This window comes from Mya arenaria, chromosome 6 (assembly GCF_026914265.1).
Source record: "Mya arenaria isolate MELC-2E11 chromosome 6, ASM2691426v1".
Lineage (NCBI taxonomy): Eukaryota > Metazoa > Mollusca > Bivalvia > Myida > Myidae > Mya > Mya arenaria.
The window spans coordinates 65,186,364-65,213,380 of NC_069127.1; the positions used below are offsets into that span (position 1 = coordinate 65,186,364).

Consider the following 27,017-nt stretch of genomic DNA (forward strand, 5'->3'; position numbering starts at 1 on the left):
CATATGACAGCATGTGTGACATTGATATTGTCAACCCTCGAAGCAGAATGCTCTCGGGTTGACAATATCAATGGCATACATGCTGCCATATGATATTGATATACTGTAATGTCCCGGATGAAAGTTCGGAGCACCCCAGAGCAACTGTCCTGAAATCAACCTTGGTCCGCTACTGATCTTGTCTCCCCTATGTACCTTCAAAATAAAGACAACATTGTTGAGTTTGTCAAAGATTTTCTATTTTCAAAAATAAGCTTATATTTACCATTACATATTTTACTGATAAGAAATGCAAATCAAGAATGCCATTACGTCGTAACCATTGAACATTGTTCACTGCTAAAAAAATAATATCACAATTAGGATATCATCAACAACATAAAGATGAATATGAGCAATGGCCCGAACCAGACTTGTGTAATGATTCGGTGGAAAGCGAACAATTTTTAATGGATTAACATTTAACTGCATACATATTTGTTTTTGTTCGCTGAATCCTAATTTGTAAGTGGGTATCAACACTTAAATGATAATATTCTTTCAAATTCTAACGGCAATTATGCTTTTCAGGACTGCAGGACAGTCTCGTTACTTGCGCCGTCCATAATGGAGTTTTGCAGGGTATTATTTCATCAAAAGGGGAGGAAATATTTTACATCCTTCCCACATCTTGGGTTCTCAAAAGGCCAGCCATATTTTGGTCTGTGATATACACTGAACATGACTTTAAAAGGTACATATTTGTGGATTTTATCATTAACTACGATTATTTTTTTACATAATTGGAATAAATGATACTTTAAATGGGACCCGGTTGCGCGTTTAACAAGAGTCATGCAAGAACAACTAAAATGAAATAGTCAACTAGCTGAGAAATTATCGAAGATGCTTTGCGGAAAAATTACAACAATATTATATGTATTTGTTTTGTCAGTTTTATGATTGACAGTGTTCCTTTTTTCCAGAGATTTGTCATTACATCAGATCATCACAAACCATCACAAGCCATTTATTTCATTACAGGTATGTACAAAAAGTATCTCAAAATAATCATTGCTATCTTTATAAATACTTTGTTCAGAAATTACCGAAAACAGTCTCATAAAGTGATGTATTTTTTGTCATAATCAAAGCGGTATCAAAATTTCGATTCCAATAAAACTCTTTTATCTTGAACCGCACTGTATAGTGGTCGTGTTATCGAAACATGAACAAAACAAATCACACAACCTTTTGACACGAATTATTGGCAAAAGATATAGTAACAAAGCACTCATTATCATTATCATTAGTTTACATTGCGTAAATGTTAAAGTTCCATTTGTGTTTTCAAGCAGGTCGAAAGCATACACTTTTACGCAAAATCAGCGAGCCACGAGAAAGGAGATCAACCCCAAAAGAAACAAGGAGAGAAAATACAGAAAACAGTTCTAAGAAGCGGGTCTGTACAATCAAATTTACTACCGGCCCGTTCGTTTGGAGGCATGATATGGACAAACATGCGCAGGTATTATTTGGACCATCTATTCAAATGACATACACATATGAGCTTTTGAGGAGTATTGTATAAGGGGTAATGCAGACCAACCCACTCAAATTTTAAAAACGACACACTGGACAAACCCGGTAGCCAAGGTACAGCTGTAAAATTATTAAAACAGACAAAGATCATAGTAAATTTCGACATTTCACTTTTGAATATTTGATACGTTTGGACATGCGCTACACGAGGTTTCGTAAATATATTCTAAAGTATTTCGTTTTGTGCCAGTAAAAGGGTGTATAGAAGATTTAACAAATCATATTTTTTTTATCATATTTTATATATTTTATTATGGTACCTTTGTACAAACCAACTCCTTTCATCGGCTGGGCAACAAATCAGAATGCTATCACGTTTTATGATATAAATGTCTGTGGGCATTATCTTTTGTTAAAAGTTCTAAGGTAATAAATATGTTTAGGTTTTTGACATGGAAATACAATCTCAGACATGCCAATGGTAAAAAAACAACACTTGGTTGAATTCATCTATTGGAAGTAATTGAAGTAATTCCAAATAAAAAGCCCTTTGATAATCAACAAAATTAAAGTTGGATTTCTTTCAGTCTCATTGTATGGCATTTCTTCTGGTTATGTTTTATTTGGTATTTTTTTCAAAATGTTCTTAATATATAGAACATGCTTTTATGTTAATTTGGAACATAACAGAGAATGGTGTAGGGCCTAGGGTTGATATTAATTTATTTAAAGAAGATATTGATCCAGAGAACTCTCATGCGATATCTAGCTCATCGAGAAGATTTTGAATCTGCGCATTAAAGATGCACAATTACTCCTAAATAAGATTTACCATAACTTATATAAATGTTTTAATGTACAAAAATATATGAATAAAGGACAAATTATGGTTCATGTGAAGGATACCGTGCTTAATTTGAGAAAAAGTGCAGAAAACACGGTGTTTCTATATTTTGAGACATAAATAGATCACAGTAAATCGTTAAGCACTCACCAATAATTTAATATTTTTGGCGTGTTCAGCTTATGGTAACAATAGTGTTAGTAATTAATATTTTTCATAAATGCATTATTAAGTAAGTAGTTAAATGGTTATCACTTAACATTTAGGTGTGTCATACATGTATATGCATTGACTTTGAATAAGATTGACACTTTAATGTTGTGAATTTTTTGCTTCTAGAATAAGATACGAGCGGTGAATGAAATCCATTACATGATTAGGGACCATATGCAAGTGCTATATGGAATATTTAAAGAAACAAAGTTCACAGTCAATCATGAAAAAGCTGATGAGTTCACAACCAGTGGTTTCCAGTTCGAAGTTGGGGAAATTATGGTATGTAATATTAGTGTATTTTTTTTAATTGCTTGTGTATACCATTTGGTAATTGACCGGTCGCCAAGGCAGTCATATTATTTGCGAAGGTCGTTCGGCGAAGGTTTTCAGGAAGTCATTTGGATTGGTTAACCACGTACTTTTATGTATTTACAACATAAGGTTATTAAACAAATGCATTCAAGATACATGCCATGAAATGACATAGAACTTAATTATAATGAATTTATTATTATTTTATCTCAGTAAAAGGGCGGGGTGGCATTTCTATAACTAGAGCGGCTGGGTTTTGTCTAGCAGTTGATGTTAAGTTTAACTGTCAGATTTTTTAAAAAACGGGGGTCTTGTTGGTAGTTTTGATTAATGGCGTTAAGAACGACTTACACAAATGATAAAATACCAGTATTAATGTTTTGCATAATAAGCCTGTTTTATGCACAATTTGAAGCATCTGCGATCAAACCAGGAGACACCTCATGTCCATGATTAGTTGGAAATGTCTCAAAATCGTGACACATGAATACAAAGCAGTTTCGTTTACTATCATTGCTTCAATGATGTATTTACAAAACATTAAAATAGATGACACAATACATTATAGGTACGGTAACTTAAGGTAGACATTTTGTTATAAACCAAAATCGGATAAAATTTGGCTATTCAATATTTCAGGTTCAAAAAGCTTGTGTGTGCGATTATATTATATATAAATAATATGTTCAGAGTGTTTTTTAAAAGAGTTTGATATTTATTAAATCTCAAACTCTTTCAAAAACACTCTGAACATGATATCAACTTAATATGGGGCTACAAGATATCAAAAAATGCATATATGTAATCTTTTTAAATGATACCAACACAATATAAGGTTACGATACATCAAATCTGCACATAGTTAACCCTTTAAAATGATACCAACATAATATAAGGTTACGACGCATAAAAAGGCACATATTTAACCCTGACAAATGATACTAACATAATATAAGGCTACGAGATATCACAAATGCACATATTTATTCCTTTAAATCGATACCAACATAATATGGGGAAATGGAGCAACAAAAATAATCATATTTCACCCTGTCAAATAATACTTGCATACTATGGGGCTACGAGTCATTCAAAATAAGTGGTTATGAGGCATTAAAAATGCACAATTTTAACCCTGTCAACTGATAACAACATATTTTGAGTTACGAAAACATCAAAAACGCAAATAATTAACCTTTATACAATTAGATTTGGGATGAACGCCACTGTGAAGATAAACTAAATGTATGTTACGAGAACTTAACATTTAGGGAACTTCTGGATGGATTTCTCCTAACACAAGACGGTTTGTACTGTTTAAATGTTTGTTATTAATATTTCTCAATATGAAAATTTAAGTTCAGTTTGGTTTTAAGAATATCCGATATTCGTATTACTTGAATTATGCATCGTTAAAAAAATGATAACTATTATTATCGAAGTAGGAAAACACGTATACCAAAGACAGAAACAATGTCATGTTTGGCATTTCCAGACTATAAGTTAGATTATTACAACTACGACAATGAGTATCCTGACTCCAACTATACTGACAGCGATTACAACTCAAGCACAGAGAATTTCAATTACGACGGTTACCAAGATGACAAGAACTATTTAGATGAAGAGTTGACATCCAGTACCAACAAACTCCAATAGTGCCTTTCAGTGTTGTTCACTGCTCGTTCTATCACCCAGGGCCTTACGCCGGTGCCCATTTACGGGCTAGGATACTCACCAGACGATGGTTTGTTTTCACCTGTTTTGATTTGAAAGTAATTTTATAATAAAAGAACATTTGGTAATGCGTATGCATATACGAAACAATTGGTTAATGCAAGCATATTCTTCTGTTTCATAGTTCAAACTTAAACTATGCACCTAGTTGATGTGATACACAATCACCCAGAACATTCGGTATATACTTAAATTCTTATCAATCAAATTTTACAGAACACACAGACTGTGGTATTTGCAGTACGGCAAATGTTGCTTTTGTCAACCTGTACGTCAGCGAAGAAGTTCCTTATCAGCCATACACAAGAACAAAACTGGTGTTTGCTCACGAAGTTGCCCACGCATTTGGAGCACCGGTAACGTTTGCTATAATTTATGTTTTTTCTACGCTTTGCATCGGTATAGTCTATGCGAACCTTTCAATGATTTTAATTTTGTTTGTGACTTCTAGTAAATAAATTATACAATGAAAATACAGCCCAGAAGTCGAACATATAAAGTAATCCCTGTTTAGGGGCACAAGGCAACGGCCCAAACTACAACGAACTATATACACAAATATATCAACCTTGATGTCATAAGAAACGATTTTAAGGTTTAAATATGATATTTTTATTGAATGTCTTCTCTTCTTTCAAAAACAGGTGTGTGTGTTAATAAACAAATATCAATTTATCAGAATATACGGAAATATATTGCTTTTGGTATCAATTATTTATCTATACTAGGGTAATGTTATAAAGAACATCACTTTTTGAAATATTTCTTAAGTGAACAAAATATATTCACTGTTTTTTAATTGTTATATCTTTTTTCAGCATGATAATAATAAAACTGCATGCGGTGAATATTCGATTCTAAATGAACCGGATGAAGGCTACTTTCTGATGCACGAGGTTGCGGTGACAGGTGACCGTGAAAACAATTTTAAATTTTCCAATTGCAGCTTAGATAAAATGGGTACTGTTGTAGCTAGAGAATCGTCAACGTCATGTTTCAAAGGTACGTCATTGGTTTTACCGAACGTAGTTTTCAATCAATTAAGAAATGCATCAATGGCTATGTATATAAAGAAAATGATTGTAAAAAACTTCTAGTCGACCGTTAATTACCTGTTGGATGTGCAACATCTCTTTTGTGCACGTGTGATAAAGGTTAGTTTAAAGAACATTACAAAAAGTAGTTTTTTTACATGTATTAATCTTCTGAAGTCTATAAGAGAATGGCCATGAAACGCGCTGATACTTCCTTAATACTGTTTTTTTTATTTAAATGTTTGCATTACTGAAACAATACATTATAAACAATACAGAACCTAGAACTTCAATTTGCGGTAACGGCATTGTGGAAGAAGGGGAACAATGTGACTGTGGTTCAATTTGTCATATTGACAACTGTTGTAATCGAAATGGAACGAAACACGAATGCTCTCTGAAACAAGATGCACAATGCAGGTAAAATATGGTTAAGATTTTACTTAAGATTGTAATTAAATTAATATATAAATATCTATTGCCTATAAAAGAAGCAAACAAAACAAGCTAAGCATGCTTGTTATATCCATTTTAACCGGCAAAGCTGTTCAGAAACCTTTTTATTGACATCGACTTACATCACCAAACAGTGTACATAGATCTTAACAGCGGAGATCAAAAATATGTCAAAAACGATAAACAATCAGTGTTATTGACGACTAAGGAGGCAAATGACCAATTTCATACAGATTTGTTTTTATGTCTAAAAACTTATCTACTAAACATTGATATTTATTACTGTCCGCGCAATAAAGATTATGATACATATCCATTTTTTCCTGCAAGATTACAACGGGTTATCTAATCTAGTATTGTTAGGCAAGATCAAGGCCGTGCTGTAATCGTCATATTTCTTTTAGCACGCATCTTCTGTTGTTTCAATCCAAGCCATGGACTGAGGTCTATAGGAGAAACCTGTCGTAACTTCCTAGCTTATATTGTTACATACCGTTCGCTATCGCCCATCTTCTGTTGTAATAGTCAAATCGAATAACCTTGTTGTCGTGGTGATATCTGCCGTTACTACCCAACTTCTATAATTTCTACCAACAATCCATGTGAAGGACCTTACTGTAGTGGAATAACGTGTTGTTACTACCTATCTTTTTTGTTACAGTTCGTGCAAAGTTAGGCGACACACGTGACGGTACTACAAATTAATACCGTACTGAATTGATGCGCTTTTGTTTCAGTCCAAGCAAAGGACCGTACAGTAGTGGTGATAACTATCCTTACAACTCATCTTCTGTTGTTTCAGTTCAAGCCAAGGACCGTACAGAAGTTCTGATAGCTTTTGTTACAACTCACCTTCTGTTGTTTCATTTCAAGCCAAGCACCGTACAGTAGTGCTGATAATTATCGTAACAACTCATCTTCTGTTGTATCAGTTCAAGCCAAGCACCAGACAGTAGTGCTAATAACTATCGTAACATCATCTTCTGTTGTTTCCGTTCAAGCCAAGCACCGTACAGTAGTGCTGATAACTATCGTAACAACTCATCTTCTGTTGTTTCAGTTCAAGCCAAGGACCGTACAGTAGTGCTAATAACTATCGTAACAACTCATCTTCTGTTGTTTCAGTTCAAGCCAAGGACCGTACAGAAGTGCTGATAACTTTTGTTACAACTCATCCTCTGTTGTTTCAGTCCAAGCCAGTGACCGTACAATAGTGGCTATAACTATCGTAGCAACTCATAATATGTTGTTTCAGTCCAAGCCAGTGACCGTTCAATAGTGGCCATAGCTATCGTAGCAACTCATAATATGTTGTTTCAGTCCAAGCCAGTGACCGTGCAATAGTGGTGAGAGCTATCGTAACAACTCATAATATGTTGTTTCAGTCCAAGCCAATGACCGTACAACAGTGGCCATAGCTATCGTAACAACTCATATTATATTGTTTCAGTCCAAGCCAGTGACCGTACAATAGTGGCCATAGCTATCGTAACAACTCATGATATGTTGTTTCAGTCCAAGCCAGTGACCGTGCAATAGTGGTAAGAGCTGTCGTTACAACTCATATTATGTTGTTTCAGTCCATGCCAGTGACCGTACAATAGTGGCCATAGCTATCGTAACAACTCATAATATGTTGTTTCAGTCTAAGTCAGTGACCGTACAATAGTGGTGAGAGCTGTCGTTACAACTTATATTATTTTGTTTCAGTCCTAGCCAGGGGTCGCTAAATATCGGTGATAGCTTTTGTTACATCTCATATTATGTTGTTTCAGTCCATGCCAGTGACCGTACAATAGTGGCCATAGCTATCGTAACAACTCATAATATGTTGTTTCAGTCCAAGTCAGTGACTGTACAATAGTAGTAAGAGCTGTCGTTACAACTTATATTATTTTGTTTCAGTCCTAGCCAGAGGTCGTACAATATCGGTGATAGCTTTCGTTACATCTCATATTATGTTGTTTCAGTCCATGCCAGTGACCGTACAATAGTAGTAATAACTATCGTTACAACTCATCTTCTGTTGTTTCAGTTCAAGCCAGGGGCCGTTCAGTAATGATGATAACTTACGTTACAATTCATCTTTTATCGTTTCAGTCCAAGCCAGGGGCCGTGCTGTAGTGGTAAACGTGTCGTTTTTACCCGCAATCGGAGAAGATTGATTGCCAATATGCTGAATCGTGTGTTGACACATTGTACTGCAAATATCCTTTAAAGTATCTGATTGCATACTTTGTTAGAATATACCCTGATTAATTTCATTTAGGAATGTCGCTTTTTGACTTTAATTGCTTAATGATATATTTCATATGAATATAAATATATATTGATGCTAAAATCAACTGATTAAGTTCCTAATCAGAACAATACACCAGTCCCAAAATACGTGTTTAAACTCTCATTTGGTTATCGTTGTCGATAATTCGATGGTCTAGATCAAAACAGACGCTTGTCTTAGCAATGCCTTGTTTCTGTAAAAAAGTATTTAACAATCCCATGTATTGTTCTTACTCGCCGAAAGGTCAAAAAGCATCTTACGGGAAATGGCGCCACAGGCTGTGAACGCATCTTTGAGGCCATTCCATTATGTTGAATTACATTTAATATAATTATGAATAGAAATCATGTTTTACATTGTTTTTAATTCAAATTATGACAATCCATTATTGTTTACATTTGAAAGTAATAAATAGCAAAACAGTTTTATTATAGCGTATTATTTTAGAAGAAACAAACAAACAAATAAAGGTTTCATTTACAAGTGTTAAATAGTTTGTTACGCCATAGCTAAATTAAAGTGTGATTTACCAAAAAAGAACGATTTTCAAAACAAATTAAAAATTTGGTAAACCTATATTTGACAGATGTTCATACATTAACCAAAGACATTACATTCGCAATTATATTAATTACGACAAACAGTCGTAAGTATTTGTGCCAAATCTGGTTTTATTTCTGCAAGGTATTGGTAAATAAAACAGTACACACAGTAAGGTAGGGGAGCAATACACATAATTGAATCATATATTAAAAACATATGCAGCAATATTTATGCAAAAAGCTAAAGGAACAAGCTCAGTAGCAAACAGTTTAAACATAAACCCGGTTTAGTTGCACTGGGCAAACGCCAAAGACATAGAACACAAAATCACAAAGAAGAAACATAGAAGAACAGCACAAAAATCCACAAACAGCACAGTGTATACATACTATATATACAAAAATAGGTATGTTTATCAAGAATTGTTAGGTACCGCCTTTGAACGGTCAGTAAAATGTAAATTTACTGGGGGTTTAAACCAGTTTATGTGCACAAACCTCACTCTTATCCCAACAATCTTTAATAAAGATAAAACGCAAAAGGTAAATCTTATCAAAGTATGCATTAACTTGAGGAAACTCAATAAAACAAATAATAATAAACGTATAGGTAAACCCCAAATACTTCTATGATTAGAGATCCCAACTCTATCTGCAGACGGAGGCTATTTGGATAAAATCTCGTAATCATGAAAAAATATTGAGGCAGTTTCATTGGATCCGCAAAGTACCAGATGCTTTACGGTTGAAAAATATTCTGGCGATTACCGGAGTTGAACCGGGTCCGCCTTCTCAGTACAATACTATTTGGCAGCAATCAAGACCACACGGCCACGGAGGCTACTGACACTGTTATGCTATTGAACAATATTTGAGTGTTAAATTTTAATTCATTGGAAGAAGAGCTGTCTCTCCTGCCTCGTGAATATTCATTCAAACGAGAGTTTGTCAGTCAATTGTCCAACGGTATATATGAAGTGTAACGGAAGAAAGTACCGTTGATGCCGATGATGAGTTATTTTTTTACTTGTTTTCTCTTTAATTATTTAATTCTTAATGACACTGGGACTTTTATAAATTGGTTTATAATAGTAAACTTATGTGAATTAAAATACACAAACTTCATGTATAGAACAATTTTAAGTGAAATATAAAAAAAAATATAAAAAAAATAATAAGAAAATGTTCATTCTGATAAAATTGCACTTGACAAATGAAAACAAGTCATGCGTGAAACAGCAGCAGCAGTATGAGCATCATCAGACGAAGATAATGAACATGATTATAATGAATGTTTTATGAAAATAAAATAAAAACTAATCAAAAGTTACTTTGGAATCCGGTTATCGCCGCATTAATTGTCGTGTGACGCACTTAGACCGGGACGCAGGGACCATTTACGCGACACACGACAAGCGAAATGACACACGATATGACACACGACATGCGATACGACGACGGACAATTAAACTCGAATGTCGATTTATAGCACTGGGTGAACGGTTCGCGTCTGTAGCATGAAATGTCGTGGTAAATATCGTGTGCCAGTTCGCATGTCACGTCGGAATTTCGTGTTTGTGGCATGTGTCCGATGTGACATACGAAACGACAGACGGCTTCCGAAGCGACACAATATACGCGACAAACGAGACTATATCGTGCAAATATCTTGGTAGTGTCGTGTGTCGTAGTGGTAGTGGCTATAAAATCTCAAATTCTCAAATATTACTTTAATTACCAGAAAACACTTAAATATAGAATATTGTGTGCGAGAGGTGGATGTCACTTTATTATATGTGAGGATAAAATGCCATGTGTAAGGGATTTAGGGAGGGGTTGTGAATTGTGGGAGGGGGGGATACTATAAAATGGTCTCATGCGTTACTTTTATTACCGGAAACACTTTATTTTATCGTTTGCTAGGGATTGAGGTAACCATATTATATGTGAAGAGGGTAGGCCATGTGTAAGGGGTTGGGGACGTGGGTATGGAAGTGTGAGGGGGGTTGGGGCTTTAAATGGTCTCGAGCGTTACTTTATTACCGGACACATTATTTTATCGTTAGCTAGGGGTTGAGGTAACCATATTATATGAGAGGAGGGTAGGCCATGTGTAAGGGGTTGGGGAAGTGGGTAGGAAAGTGTGAGGGGGGGACCTGTAAAATGATCTCAAGCGTTACTTTAATGTCCGGAAACACTTTATTATATCGTGTGCTAGGGGTTGAGGTAACCATTTTATATGTTAGGAGGGTAGGCCTGAAACTTAGTATAGATGCTGTCATAGTCTAAGCGGCTATACGTCATGTATAGCAATGTCGATAACTCTGTTTCGCGTTTTACCCATTGCGAGTGTATTTTATTAATGCTTAAATCATTTATCATTTTAAAATATTTCCCGATGGTGTAACTGGAGATAAGATGGCACAAAAATAGCACCAGAGGCTCCAAACCTGTCTGTACGTAATATTGGTAGATAATATTTTCAAATCTCACCAAAGACGATACTCACATGTTTAGCAACGCGCAAACAATTATTTTATAAATAGTGATTGCTAGTTGGTAATCACTGTAATACATCGTATTATTTCCACGCCAATAACATTGGAGTTCAAAATTAACCCATAGTATTGATAAATGGTAAGTTATTGGCTGGTTACGTTTAATGTTCTTCTAGTCATTGTCTTAAGATAAGCGCATTATCCGCAACACCAAGTTGCTTCATATATTCATTTCTGTATTGACGTTTCTTATTATATACAATAAAGTCCTGATGTTCAATCTTACAGCCAAGGGAAGCACGGGAACACCCACATTCAGGGAAAAGAGTTACCAATCATTACTGACTGTCCAGAAGAGGTAAATTTTAGTACAACGATAAAGTTTGAATGGGTGATGTGATACAAATATTGTTAACTTCAACTTATGGAGAGGCAATAGATTCAGTTTACCCATTGAAATGCTATATGAAAAATTGTTATGTATTGACATTGTAATTCTTTTAGCATTATATAGATTACATAACGATTTCAAAAATTTGACGACTTAGTAATACTGCAATATTGGGGTACTCTTTCTGTTCAAGTGAAACGTCCCTGTGTTTGTATAGATTTAAAAATTCTTGTTAATGGCACGTCTTGCGACCTACAGAAATATTTTGTCCACTTCAGGGGAAACTCATGAGATCCCATTCCAGTGATCAGCGAAAAGGAAAGTCTCAAAAAAGCAACACAAGGAGAAAATACTATAACCAACATGTATGACACTCATAAAATGTGTATGATGTACCTTAGTGAATGATCTCATTTTTTATTGTTTTTAGTATATCAATCGGTTTCATTCACATTTAACGGTATAGAAGCAAAGTTAAGCATAGATTGTTTTGTTCATTACAAAATTATATATGTTTTCAAGTGATGCTTTGATGAACAGGCAGTTTTCGGTTCAATGTTGAATAGAGTGACAAAAGAAGTAAAACAAGGATTGCTATTACTTGAACAGAAAAATGTGATAAGTGCAATGTGGAAACATCAGTGAAAGGCACAAACGTGAATAGACAACGCCCACGTTCTGTGACACAGTTAAAGGGTAAACTCTATACTATAGTGCAAATAGTTCAGTGTCAGCCTAATTCCAGAGCTTTGAAGATGAGCGAAAAGCACTGGATCTGAACTGCCTATTACCTGTCTATTTCTATAGAGAAAATAATTTAAATCAGTTTATATCTAGACATTGCAGTAGTATTGAAATATCATTGGCTATAAGTGATAACAGTTGTTTTGATTTTAGGGCGCATACTTACAACGACTATGTGCATGGTTGCAGGACCTTGGTTCTAATTCAAAATTGCACTTTGAATATTCCTGTTCATGGTTGATCATAACAGTTTGCATTCAGTCCGAATGTTGTATCAAATAGAAACTAATGGCATTGAAATTATTAAAACCATGTACAGAGCTGAATGACAGTTATGAATGTGTTCAAAACTGAACTTATTAAATCTTTCCAGGCACAGCAAGGTAGCTTTACTTCTTATTCAGTGTAAACTTGCCTTCATTCAGCTCAACTAAGTGGTCAGAAGACATCACACTTAACATTGCTTTGTTAATTTAAAATAATTGACCCCTTCATATTATATGGCTACTTGTTATATTGCAGCACCAACTCCATGGAGCATAGGAGCTTCCATGTCTTTGAAAACAACCTCCTGTTACACTTTTATACCTGTGACATGTGTCGGCATCTAACTGGGGCAAACGTATGTCAGAAACAGGAATCATATATAACAGTGCGGCTAACGCGTTAATGCGGCCACACGAGACGTTGGGAATCACAGCCGAAAGTTGAAGGAGTGCCTGCGGGAAACATACTACTTACTAAGTGGTGTAATCCTCTTCGCTGGCTGTACCTCTTAAGGTGTTGAGAGTATTTAGTTTTATAAACATCTTGTCCATAAGTTTACTGACATGCTTCAATCATCAGAGACCATTTTAGTAGCCCACTGTTGCAAAAGGGTGGATATCACAAAGCAGGCATATTCTTAATGAACTAAATGGAAAGAGGATAAGTAGGTTGTTTCAGGCGAGTGGCGTGCACACAGTCCAGGACACAGTGCCAAAAATGGTGCATACTCAATGATCAACATGCACACTTGAAAGGTCATCGCCTTGGAGCTTGTTCAGGTATGTTTCTACACTTCACATGTTTTTTTTTTTTTAAATGATACCATGTTCATACATAAATTAGAAAAGTTTAGGGCAAACACAGAAAACATGCCTTATGTATAACTATGTAGCGACTTAACATCATGTTTGTGATATCTCTGTAAAAGTTTGAGACCAGGTATCTTATGTACTATAAATAAATGAATTATTATGACATTTGTGGGTGCCCAGTGACTCTATATTACATTAGAACAACTTCAAAGGATGTGATATGTAGAGAAAGAATTTGTTATAAAATGATTGGTACCCATTAGGGAGACAAACGAATATTCAAAAATTCGATCAAACGATTTGTATTCGAATGTCAAAATCGGTATTCGAATATTCGATGTTTATTGTGGAATAAATACAATAATAAATATTTTCCTTACAACTGTGTCGTTGTGTATAAATTTTGTGTGTCATGTTTTACCAACGATTGGCCGCTAATGCCAAAGGCGTGAATGGGATGATAATACGCTATTCCCGTGTCATATTACAATTAGGGTTATATCGTCGGATATATACAGTCCCCTTAATTTTACAATAACTGGATGTTAGTCAATTGACTTAAAACAAATTTCAATTATTTTCGGTAAATTTAAATGTCCATACCGAATTAAGGATCTAAGGAATCGGCCTTCCTGTGTGTGCATCACATGTGTTGTCTTGGCTGCCATATATTTTAATCGCCGTGATGATATGAATGGCATGTGCTATTTACATGTACGTGCTATAAACTGTTTTCCGTGTATGAAATGTAACTATATAGTAACTACATTTTAAGATATATTTCCTGTATTGTTGTACAATAGATAAGTCAAAATTGTTTACATTTTATTATTTTACTTGTGTCCTTGTTGGTTTTTTGTTTTCCATAGTTATATTTAGTAAACTTAAGGTCAATCCCAGAACGACCTTCCGTTGGTGCATAACGTTATTAAACAGGAAATTTACGATCTTCGCCGATCTCATTTCCCACTGTTTACACAATGCAGTGAAATTGAAATTATTCGATTTTGTGTTTTGTTTGTACAAAATGAATTACCTTTTCTTGAGATTTTTTTCTGAAAAAAGAGAATTTTAGAGGCTAATTTTGGGAAGAATAAGGAACCGTTGCGGGTACCAGCTACGACAACGAACGATTAAAGGGCCCCGTCTATTTCTTTAGCGAATACTCACAGTTAACTACAGCTTATAAAAGATTCATTTTGGTAAAAGAATATTCGATCGAAAGAATTACTTATTATTCAAATATTAATTATGCTATTCGTTTTCATTCCAGGCATTACAGATTAGCACAGCTTTAAAGAACTCCCGGTTCCACTTCCGGCCTCCCTAATCCGTCATCCACACATACGCAAGGGCTTCCCTCCTCACACACAATAAAGTATGACCCCCACCCTCTATCCTCGCACACAATACTGTTTATGATAGGGAGAATTTAAGTAATTTCCGGTAATTACTGTAGCATTTGAGACCATTTAATAGTACTCGAACCTCCCCTCATCCTTCACCGATCCTCAACCAACCCCTAATACATGGCATTCTCTCCTCACACACATTATATTATGAGCAACAGCATCCCCCACCCACTCGCACACAATACTGTATATGATAGGCAAATATCAAGTGTTTTCGGTTATCAAAGAATCACTTTAAACAATTATTAGCACTCTCGCCTACCTCTCCGACCTTCTCACCCTAAAACACACTGCATACCCCCTCCCACACAATAAAGTATTGGCCCCCACGACCCCTAACTCACTTGCACATATTATTTCTTTTATGATTTACAGTAATAAGAGTAGCATTTGTGGATATTTTATAGCGATCCACCCTCTCCCTTCGGTTTCCCCAATTTCTCTCCCACCCTTCACACACGCGATACCTTCCTTCCACACAAAATAGTATGAGCCCTAGCCTCCCCTCACTCTCCTAGCACACAATTCTGTATATCATGGAGTGAATTTCCGGTTTTTTCCGGTTAGTAAAGTCGCATTTGAGACCATTTCATAGTCTGTCTCCCACCACCACTTCCCCACCCTCCCTCATCCACTCACACACGGCACACCCTTCTAGAAAAAATATAGTAGAGCCCCCCCCCAACATACACACACTACTGAATATGATATGGAAAATATATAAGTGTTTTTCAGTAATTAAAGGAGCATTTTAGATCTTTTAATACCACTCGCGACTCCCACTCTGGCTTCCCCAATCCTTCCCCACCCCCTCACACACGGCACACCCTCCTAACACACATAATAGTATGAGCAGCAGCCTTTTTCATCCCTCGCACACAATAATGTATATGGTAGGGAAAAGTAAAATGTTTTCTGGTAAATTAAGAAGCGTCTGCAACCTCTTTCAAGAACTCCAGCTTTCACACACGGCATAGGCTTCTCAAACACAATTTATTATGAGCCCAAGCCCATCCCCCCACCACCTCGCTTACAATACTATTAGTGATCGGAACATTTCATAGTGTTTTGCGGAAATTAAAGAAGCATTACAGATAAGTAAATAGCAATCCCGCATCCGCCACGCTCCGGCTTGCCCATCCCCGTCCCCAACTCCTCGCACACGGCATACCCCCTCATACACAATATAGTATGAGCCCCAGTGTCCCCGATCCATCACACAGAACATGATCGGGAAAATTTACGTGTTTTCCGGTACTTAGAGTACCATTTGATGACCTATTTTAGCAATCCCTTCTACACCTCCTGCTTTCCTAAACCCTCCATCACACCCTCATGCACGGAGTGCTCTGCTCACACGCAATAATGTATGTTTCCCATTGTCCACTACCCACTCTCACACAATATTGTATATGATAGGGAAAAATACAATGTTTTCCGGAATATAAAGATATACTTTGGACCATTTCATAGCACTTCCGCTCTCCTGCTTTCACATTCCCTGCCCACCGCAACACACGATAAACCGCCCTCCCTCACACTAAAGTATGAGCCCCGTCACCCAAGCCCCCTCAAACACAATATTGTACATGACAGGGGACAATTTAGTGTCTTCCAGTTATTAAGTAGCATTTGAAACCTTTTTAAAGCCCCCTTTGGCGGCTTCCCCAATCCCTCCCCCATCCCCTCACACACAATACACCTTCCTAACACACAACAAAGTATGAGTCCCAGTCTCCTCCATCCCCTTAGCATACACTACTGCATATGGTTTAGAGCATCAAAGTGTTCTCCGGTAATTAAAATTGAATTTTATACCATTTTGTAGCCCGTCCCCCACAACAGCTTCCCCGCCCTCGCCTTACAAACGGCATAATCTCGTCAAACACAATATAGTATGAGAAACAGCATCCCCCATCCTCCTCGCACACACTATTCTAAATTATAGGTAGAACTTAAGTGTTTTCCAGTAATTAAAGTAGCAATTGAGACAATTTAATTTCATTGCACTCGCCACACCTCCGGCTCCCCCCCCCCCTCACCACACACGGCATACCCACTCACTCACAATATAGTGTAAACCCAAGCCTCTTACACCCTTTTCGCGCACAATACTTGATATGATATGGAAAAGTTAAGTGTTTTCCAAAACCAGTAATTACAGTTACTGTAGCATTTGAGTTATGTTAAGAATCTCCCCACCCCCTCCGGCTTCCCAACTCCCTATCCAACCCCCTTACACACGGGATACCATCACACACAATGAATAATTAACCCCAGCTGACCTCCTTGCACACAATAATGTATATGATAGGGAGAATCAAAGTGATGTTCGGTCATTTAAGTAGCATTTGAGACCATTTTCAACCCCTTCAACCATTCCCGATTCCCTAACCACCCCTCCTCCCCCAACCCCTTACACACGATATATCCCCTAACACACACTTAAGTGTTACCAGCAGCATCCCCCACCATCTTGCGCACATTATTAAATATATATGAAAGTGTTTTCTGGTAAATAGGTTTTTCGGTAATTACACCGGTCCTTGATTATCGTTACATTTACTATGATCTCGGTAGACACACGACAATTTCACGACATTTGCGCGATATTGTGTAGTGAATCACTTCGCTTGTCGTACGTCGTATAGAGTGTCGCTTCGTATGTCATGTGTCTTGCTTTTGATATGGCGAACACGTTACACAACACACGACGGTACTACGACATTTGAACGATATAGTGTCGTTCGTCGCTTCGCATATCGGGCGTGGTAGTGTGTGTCGCTTCGCATGTCGCGTGTCGTATCGTTTGTAACGTCGAATATTCTGTGTCGTCCTTGAAAAGCAACACGCGACAAACAAAGCTACACACAACCCAGTACACGACATTTCGAAACGACATAGGATGTTACAAACAACATGCGAAGTTCCACGTCCGTCACACGAATTCAAATGTGGGCCCTAATCGTACCGTTTCACCCTCTTGCGAATAATAAACAACTCCCTATCATATTTACAACCTGCCACGTCCACTTACGAGTTTAAACAACTTTATATAAAGGAGAATGAGTGTCCCGACTATCATATTTACAAGCTGCCACGTCCACTTACAAGATAAAAAAACTTTATATAAAGGAAAATGAGTGTCCCGTAACAAGTTTGAGTGTTTTTTTATTATTATAAGAGGATAAAAGCAAGGTGTTAGGTAATGCTGTATATAGACTGATATATATGGGTCAAGAATTAACGTTTACGCAAGACAGTTATGTACTAAATTGATTTTCATATAAATCTATTCAAATATTGTATATTATGTAAAGATACGGTACCCCTGGGAGAGGCTTAGATCATTGATAACTTTCACATTTTCAGAACGTGCTGATTTCAGATAATAGGAACTTCTATTCGTCATATACAAACAATATCTGTTAAAAATACGATCCACTTCATATCAAATGGAAATAAATTGTGTTTTTTTTTATTTATTACTGGTTGAAGTGAGTTTGTTTATATGGCGTGGTTTGCATGATATTTACAATCGAATATAAATTCTTGAGGTACCTTCCAATAACACTTTAGATGTTTATTTATATGTATTTACATACTGATCAGTTAAGCCCTTTTTCATGATAGCACGGTGATTGTGCTAAACAGCTCCCATCGTTCAATATTCCGACTTATTTGCATTGGTTGTATTTGTTCAATTGTTCAAGTAGTCGCAAGATACATAATCCTCATTCTTTTAGATATCGCGGGATTTAGGTCTCTGAAGTTATTATTTATTAGCTTCAGAATATTTCTTTTTGATAGAATTGTGAGTTTTATTTGTGAAAAAGCACAACATTCACCGCTCATTACAATACATTTTTCTATAACAAGCGTGAAATAACAAACGATCTTACATTGAAATCAACAAATCCTCAATTTAATTAATTTATGGGAGGGGGGGGGGGTAGGTGGGTGGGGGGTGTTGGGGGGTCAAGTGCATTGTCCATATTTGTTTAGCTTTTGCCATATGTGTATTAATCAAATGACCTACGTCACTGTATAATAATGTAACACGATGCAACCATTGTCTATTGAAAATACATGTAAACGAATATATGATAAAAAATGGAAACTCTATTACCTGTTTAATGTCGATGAACAACGTCTGCATTTTAGTATGTAGATTTTATAGAGGTTTTTTTTCAAAATACAATAGGTTGTATGCCCATGCGTATAGAATCACTAAAATACATTGATGCAAATAACCTAGTCAATGGCCATTCAATATTTAAATCATACAATTACAGATTGATATAACAATCACAGTTCCATAGCTCAACATAAACATAGCGAGAGGAATAAATAAATAATATCCGTAAAACATACAGTAGGTCTTTCTCAAATCGAAGGCTTTGAATACATCGATTATTTTCTATTTACATTAGTATTTTGAGAGGTGAATATTTCTATCAATTTAATCATATTCGGTCTTGCATACTGATATTATCTCTGTAAGCTTTTCTGATATCAGTATACAATTTACATTAAATAACAAAATGATCTTCTAGTTCATCCGATAAATGTAGACTCTCATAATTCTGAGGTCCAATTTTGTATAAATATATCAGTAACTGTCTGCTTAATAACATGCACAACTAACTCGATATCACCAACTCCTTGGTTCAACATTACATCATTAAACCCAAGTCTCTGTAGTATTTATATTAAACATTGTATCCATTACATAATATTTGGATTTCTATTAGGAAGTCTAAATACATTGTTTTTTATACAGTTCTGACAATGTTTATGGTTTGCATATTTACTATGTTCGGCCAATATCTAAATAAAAAAATACAGAACGTTTACTAAACAAGTCCTACCTAGTTCACCATAAACCAATCTTTTTTTTAGTTTGTGTTTTTACCCCTTATACATCTTTACAAAAAATAAATGGACTCTTTCCATATGCTGTCTATTAAAAAGACAACATGCTTCAGATCCGTAACTTAAAACAGGATATATAAGTTTATGAACAATGTATAATCTATGTTTGATAGACAACGTTAGAAATTTAGGTCAGCACTGCCTAAGTTTATTTATACTTGAACATTTTCGTAAAGGTGTAAACACAATTCCACGATATGTAAACTTGTCAACAATTTCTAATTCCTTACCTTTATACGAAAATTCCAAATTCATCCTTAATCTACCTCTTTTCCTTAATAGCATAACGTGTGTCTTTAAAGAAAATGTGAATTTACACTTAACTTTCATCTATCACAATATCCCTCTAGTTATAACATACCTTCTTGTTAGCCATCCTCTGATTCTGACAACAAAACAATATCAAAGTATACATAGAAAACAAAAATTGGGATAAGGATTCTCCTTGATGGACACTATCAAACACTTAAAACTAACACATTAAACATGTTTATATATAACTCTAGTCTAAACATTCATGTACATTGAACGTTTAATGTCTAAAATTTTACCTCTTGCACCAAGTTCAATAAGTTTAGAACATATGATATCCCTTGCAAAATAATCAACGCCTTGGTAAAGTCCACAAATGCAGTAAATAATTTCCCATGTAGATCAAAGTTAGTTTTAGCATAGTAAATGAAAGTATATTTTAAATCAAAGTAGAATTGTTATCCATTTAAATAATGCACATATACAAATGTGTTCAGGTATGAGTTTATTTTAATGGTGAAGAAATTGTTTGATTTGACAATATGGTAATTTTAAAGGTTGTGATATACAGTTTGCCTACATCAGGTTTGTAGATTAACCAGAGCTGCAAATAATGTTTATAGTCTGTATTTTCCCAGCATAGAATGTTTCAGTACAGTAAGTAAGCATACATTACCCGTAAGTAAAACACTTTAAAAGTGTTTGAGTTTATTTTGTCGTATAGGTTATAGTGTATGTTTTTACATTCGATTGTGTAACCATATTTTTTTAGGCTAAATGTGCAAGCTTCGTATTCGGATCGGTGATATTCGGACAATATGCGGTTTTTGCAATATAGGGGGTAGATTGTGTTTGTTTACAAACACACACGAATATAAATATGGGCAACTTATTTGAGTAATTGTATTATATGTCATAGCTTAATGGTATTGTACACTTTTTAGCAAATTTGATGGAAATAACAAATCGTCAATTATAATCAGAAATGTGGTATTTTTTTGGAGATTGTGATACTTCTGTTAAAACTTTGAGTCAGACTGGTGGTATTTTATTATCTGTCAAAATGTATATGTATATATTTTTATCATATTTTTACATATTTTTGTAAGCATCATGCATTCCTTATTAATTACTCAGTTAAAATATTGCTTAATTGGTGACTTGAATTTTGCCATTTTTTCATTGCCAAAATAGGCATCGGATGGTTCCTGCCAGGATAAGGTTAAGACATTTATACAGAGTCACATTATACCACTATAAACCCACAAAATGATCCCTGGAATATATTTGGTCAAACCTGAAGAAAGATTTCGAAAAAACATTCACTCTTTGTTATAAAAGGGTTCACCATCTTCAATGAACAGATTTTACCATCTCCATATAACATACAGACATGACATTTCTGTTATTTATTTTTTTGATTGTACTTTCAGGTCAATACTTATGTGAAAATCGATGTGTCAAGATGTGTTATACATTTTCTGGCAGATTTCTTCCTTGCTCGAAACGTTTTTTCCTAGAGACAGTTAACTTACAGTGACAATCCAATGAGAATTATTATGACAATCTTTCTGAGTTGTAATTGCTAGTTTGTAGTTCTATTTTATTCACGTTACAGCATCATTCATGATATTGAATTTTTTCAAACGATTGAAGAATTGCTCTTGATGGATGGAATACATAATAACTATACATGTATTTTAATATATTCAATTAATTGATTGTTTTGTCCTTATATTAAGCTGTACTACCGGAATAAAATGTAAATACAATTAATTTATACCGTAGGTATGTGGTTAAGATGTTTCTGCAAACATATGAACTATGATCATTCCAAGAAAAGAAGAATACAAAATCAATCCAATCTTTTGGTTACATTTAAGCGACTACAATTAATAAAGAGTACTATTCGAATCAATATATATGCGAAAAGCTACAGAAAACCTTATAAAACTGAAAAATGAGGAGTTAAGTTTAATTTCGGTTTCATTCGAGCTGGGAGTAGGGAAATTATTCATATTCCCAGCTTTGAGTAACTTTCTTTGATTTAAGTCGATTCGTGTCCACTTTTACACAAACGTGCGAATACTAATCCGTTGTTGTTGCTTTCTAACATACTCGTAACCAGAAGAACTGTTATTGATATGTAATGAATACAAAACCTTCAACATTTAATCAAACGAAAGCAATATTCTTTATGGTTCAAATCACTAATGTTTTGTCAAGCGATCATGCAAATCATGAAGACATTTGTATTTTTTTTATTAAAGTTGCTTTTATTCGTGAACCGATGTTTTATGACTCGCTATATGTAAAATAAACAAAAAATAGTTACTATGTTCAAAGTTCAATCACCAGAAAAAATGGTGCCTTACTTTTCAATTTATTTTAGTTAAGTAGAAATATTGACGTTGATAACATTATTGCCTTTCTAAATAACGCATATGCTTTCCATACACCTTGAACTTGCATGGAAAATAATTAAAATATAATTCTCACATTCAAATTTCCATTATTCGACAGAGAATTATCTTATTGTCATGATATATATGTATAAGTTAAATGAAGATAATTAAAAATGTGATAAATTTTGCTCTTTTATTCTCCCGAACCGCCACAGTTATCGGCCCATTTCTGCCAATCAATTGTTGTCACGTTATGATTTATATCTCACGGAAGATAAGGTTCCTTGCTTTATTTCGGTGTATGCATTGCAATAACTTTTCTTTAAATGTCGCATCACTCATCTCAGTGCGAGGACCGGTAGTTCTCAAACTCATGAAGTAAATTCTAAATAAATTAAGGTTGATATTGTTTAAATTTTCATTGGCACTGTTTTATATAAATAAATAGTGAATGATATATTTAAAAAAAAAATTAAAGTACAAGTTATGCACAAATAAACATGAATATATCACTCCACTATCAAAAGCCGAACAATTATTTTGTAAAAGTGAATTGTGAATCCGCCCGAAATTCAAAATGTCGAAACAATCTCCGTTCAGACGTTATTTGTGTAATGATGTTCGATTTTTTCACAATTCTACCAATTTAACAGATTATGTTGCTAAAATGACATGTACATGACCGATATTGAAGTTTCCAAAGTATTCAGATCATGTTGCGGACGACTACTGTAAGTCTACTCTGACGTCAGATTTATTATGTTCCATTTTCTGACACCGTCGAAAAAAACCAGCAACCATGTTGGATTTTATGAAGAACAAAACAAACAAGCATTTAGCATGAATTTTAAACAAGTGAAGTTATTAAGCAAGAGCATATATTGAGTGTTGCTGTCCATGGAATGATTTACATTATCATATGGATTAATTTTACACTAACCGTGAGTAACATGGAATAAATGGCTCGAAAAATTTCATGCAATTCCAATCCGTGGCATGTCATAGCAACATTGCTAACGAAAGTCAAACGGAATTAAAATAGAATCGAATTTAGAATATGCACATGTTTTGCAATATTTGCAACAGTACATAGAAGATCAAAACATGAAAGTGATGCCGGAAGGGACGCATTGATCAAGGTATTTCAACATTATGATTTAGTATCATCAACATGGTAAGTATAAATTTACTACCAACAGTATACGCTAAGTGCGCTGATGCGTGCTGCATCAATAGAAATGATAATAAAACAAACTAATAGTTCGTGTCTAGTACTAGTAACCATGGATTATACAGTTATACATACTGAGATGTAACTTGATTCACTTTATGTAGGTTTTGTCAGCACTGAGATCGAAAAAATCTTTATTACTCCCAGATCAGCAGCAGAATTTGTCATTAACGGTTGACCAAATGATAATAACGTTTTGATCACCCAGTCTAGCTATTGCAGAGGCTTGTCCAAGTGGTTGTATGTCGACATATTTGTTTACGATTTTTGGTATGGCAAATCTTGGCTAAGAAGAATCACTTATAACACATCTATTATTTTAGACTAATGAAGAGGCTTGCTTGAAGCTATACTGCCTGGCAGTGTTCCGATTTGGTACATCAAAAATTGCCGAAATAATATCTTCAAAGGAATCAAAAGCAAACAAATCATGGTCAAAAACTCATTATTTTGACATTTTTCAAAAGTTGAATAGAAATCTATATATTTTAGAGGTAACCCTGGCAAGCATTCACTGATTAGTTTAACTTATTTTACAATGATTGCGAAAAAAGTTATATTAATTTATCAGTAAATATATCTTTTTTCACAATAGTGCATTCCACTCTTGTTCGGCAAAACGTCAGAGACGTCGGTATTTCAAGTCATGTGAAGAAAAATTACATGAATGCCCTCGCCAATCTAATGACGAAAGAATTTCTGCTATTCAGGAAACATGAAATGTATATAATCAAAATAAATTACCATCAGTTTAAATCATGATATTATCATATATGTCATATTAAACAAGCAGGATGCGTTCGAGTGTCTTCATGAGAACTTTGCGCGCTTAAAAAGAAGAAAAAACAAACCCAATTGGCAACATTCTATAATCCTTTCAAGTCGGGTCATAAATATGAAATAACGATCAGTATCTGCTGCAGCATAGCTGCTATATACATACATTTACCCTGCTGTGTAGAACAATGAAATCGTTCACTGAATACATTATCAATACAGAATTTACGGCAATTTCTATGGCACACGTCATATGTATACAATAAAATAAGTTTTTTTTTCATTAACGCATGATTTTAGCAGGTGATCTAAAATAGCGGCCGTAGGAAAGTTCTTCATCGGGTTTAATTTGCATTTTTGGTGTTTAGGGTTAAATTTATCATTGTTCATGCCACATAATTAAAAATAGACCCTGGAAAAGACCCCTAACGTTTTTTAGGACATGCACATTTAATAGGACATTAATGGTATGAAAATATTTTGACTTGCAACGTTACTGTATACACATCCGCATAAATTCCGATAAATAAGTGTGCAAAGCGCTAATGCGTGGTAATAACAGGTACAACCCAATATAGGGATGAACTACAAAAATTATCTGTCTCACTCAAAAAACGCATAAAAACTTATTTATTAACTGCCAGTTTGAATCATTGCAAAAACAAACATGGAATATTAAGTGAATAAGCTATGAAGGCCTTTTACTCTCAAAATGTGCTGAACAAATTCTCCATCCTTCACATTTTGCACTTCTTTCTTTAACAATCAAGCCCGCTACAACAATTATTTGCAAATGTATATATCTTTACATGGACGTCCACTCTAATCTGATTAAAATTGGTTTGTACAACCCTTTAACCAAACAAATTCGTAGGCATTAATGACCTGGTGCACTTGTTTAACCCCATATACACAATTAATATTTTTGTTTACAGTTGTAGGTCTATTTTGGACGTATTTTTTCTAATAGCATTCCATTAGTCAGACGACCATGTTCTTGTATACTAGCGTCTGTCGATTTCCATACAGGTTCGTAAAAGTCGGAGTGAAATGGACTACGGTTGTAAAATGAATACTAAATAACTCACATTGGCATGAAGGTATGCGAGAGAGTTTTCTTGTGCTGTGGAGAATGCTGTAGAAAACTCACTAGTCTCGCTCACCAATGTAGCCTCTTGTAGTGGTACTTCACCAAGATTGTACAAAAATTGGTCTTTGATCGAAAAAGCATCTGCCCAAGCTGTCCCTGGTTTCTTTTATACTCAGTTAGTGAGAACTTTCTCTTAAACCTTTGGCCAAGACTTTTAATAATGTATCCTCATGAAGTGGCTGTTAACTAAAGTAGTTCAAATCATGTTCCTGTGGTCATAGCGTGCCTAACCATGGGGGTCCCAGGATTTCTATACACTTATGCGGTAAAACCCTTTGAAATAATTGCTCCTAAACCGCAGACCTTTGATATAAGGTATGAAGCCACATGTCATGGTCCTTTATCCAGTTTGTTCAAATTATGTTCTTGGAGTCCAAACTGGCCCTGCCCCTGTCGTACCAGGTGTTCTATCTACTTATATAGTCTTAATTTAAAAATCTTTCCTTAAACACCATTTCCCAGACTAGCCTTATATAGAGGCCCTTACCAAAATTGTTAAATAAAATGCCCTGGGCTGGTATCGCTAAAATACCTTATGACCATCAATACACTGAACTTTGAAATGACTTATGTAGGGAAATGAATGAAGATGTTTTGTGAATACCGGCCCAGGGATCCCAGGTTTGCTATACACTTAAACCGTTATATCATATCTAAAATTGCAAGGCCAAGACCTTTGATAATTGGTATGTAGACTCATGTAGTGCTAAGTCACTAACTACATCTGCAGCAACCAATGACTTTCTTACCAACCAGTGACTTCCTTAGCTGTTAATGACTTCCTTATTAACCAGTTACTTAAAAACGTTTCTCAGCAACCATATAAATGTACCGAGCATCCACTTTCTTTCTTCGTATTCAATATCATTCATGAACTTATCGGCAACTATTTATTTTCTAGGCAAGCTATAAAACAAGCTTAATAACCTATGATTTGTTTGTCATTTTACTTAGGTGAGAGACATAGGGCCATTTTGTCACTCTGTTTTTTTACATGAAAGTTGGACTGAACCGACATACAACATTTCTCAATAAGAATCACACTTTGTCGCGGCATCAAATGTTGAGACAAGGTTGAAACTACAACATTTAAATATGTTATAGCGACATTTTCAATTTTGTATTATGTTCTTTTCTAAAGATGCTGATACAATTTTTGTCAATATTCCTTTAACAAATACAGTCGAAACCCATTTGCTC

At 35.0% G+C, this 27,017-nt stretch overlaps 2 protein-coding genes across 2 annotated transcripts in view; one reads left to right on the top strand and one right to left on the bottom strand.

Moving 5' to 3' along the window:
• The window catches only part of LOC128237970 (uncharacterized), a 51,502-nt gene extending 36,517 nt beyond the window's left edge, over positions 1–14,985 (top strand). The window contains exons 2-12 of the mRNA XM_052953544.1: positions 966–1,023; positions 1,338–1,507; positions 2,705–2,860; positions 4,103–4,199; positions 4,389–4,532; positions 4,563–4,640; positions 4,847–4,986; positions 5,449–5,632; positions 5,943–6,084; positions 11,730–11,799; positions 14,929–14,985. Coding sequence (XP_052809504.1) covers positions 966–1,023; positions 1,338–1,507; positions 2,705–2,860; positions 4,103–4,199; positions 4,389–4,532; positions 4,563–4,640; positions 4,847–4,986; positions 5,449–5,632; positions 5,943–6,084; positions 11,730–11,799; positions 14,929–14,985 — 1,296 coding nt within the window. The remainder of the gene's footprint in view (positions 1–965; positions 1,024–1,337; positions 1,508–2,704; positions 2,861–4,102; positions 4,200–4,388; positions 4,533–4,562; positions 4,641–4,846; positions 4,987–5,448; positions 5,633–5,942; positions 6,085–11,729; positions 11,800–14,928) is intronic.
• LOC128238327 (disintegrin and metalloproteinase domain-containing protein 10-like) overlaps positions 1–27,017 on the bottom strand; it is a 232,165-nt gene that overhangs the window by 73,008 nt on the left and 132,140 nt on the right. The window lies entirely within an intron of this gene.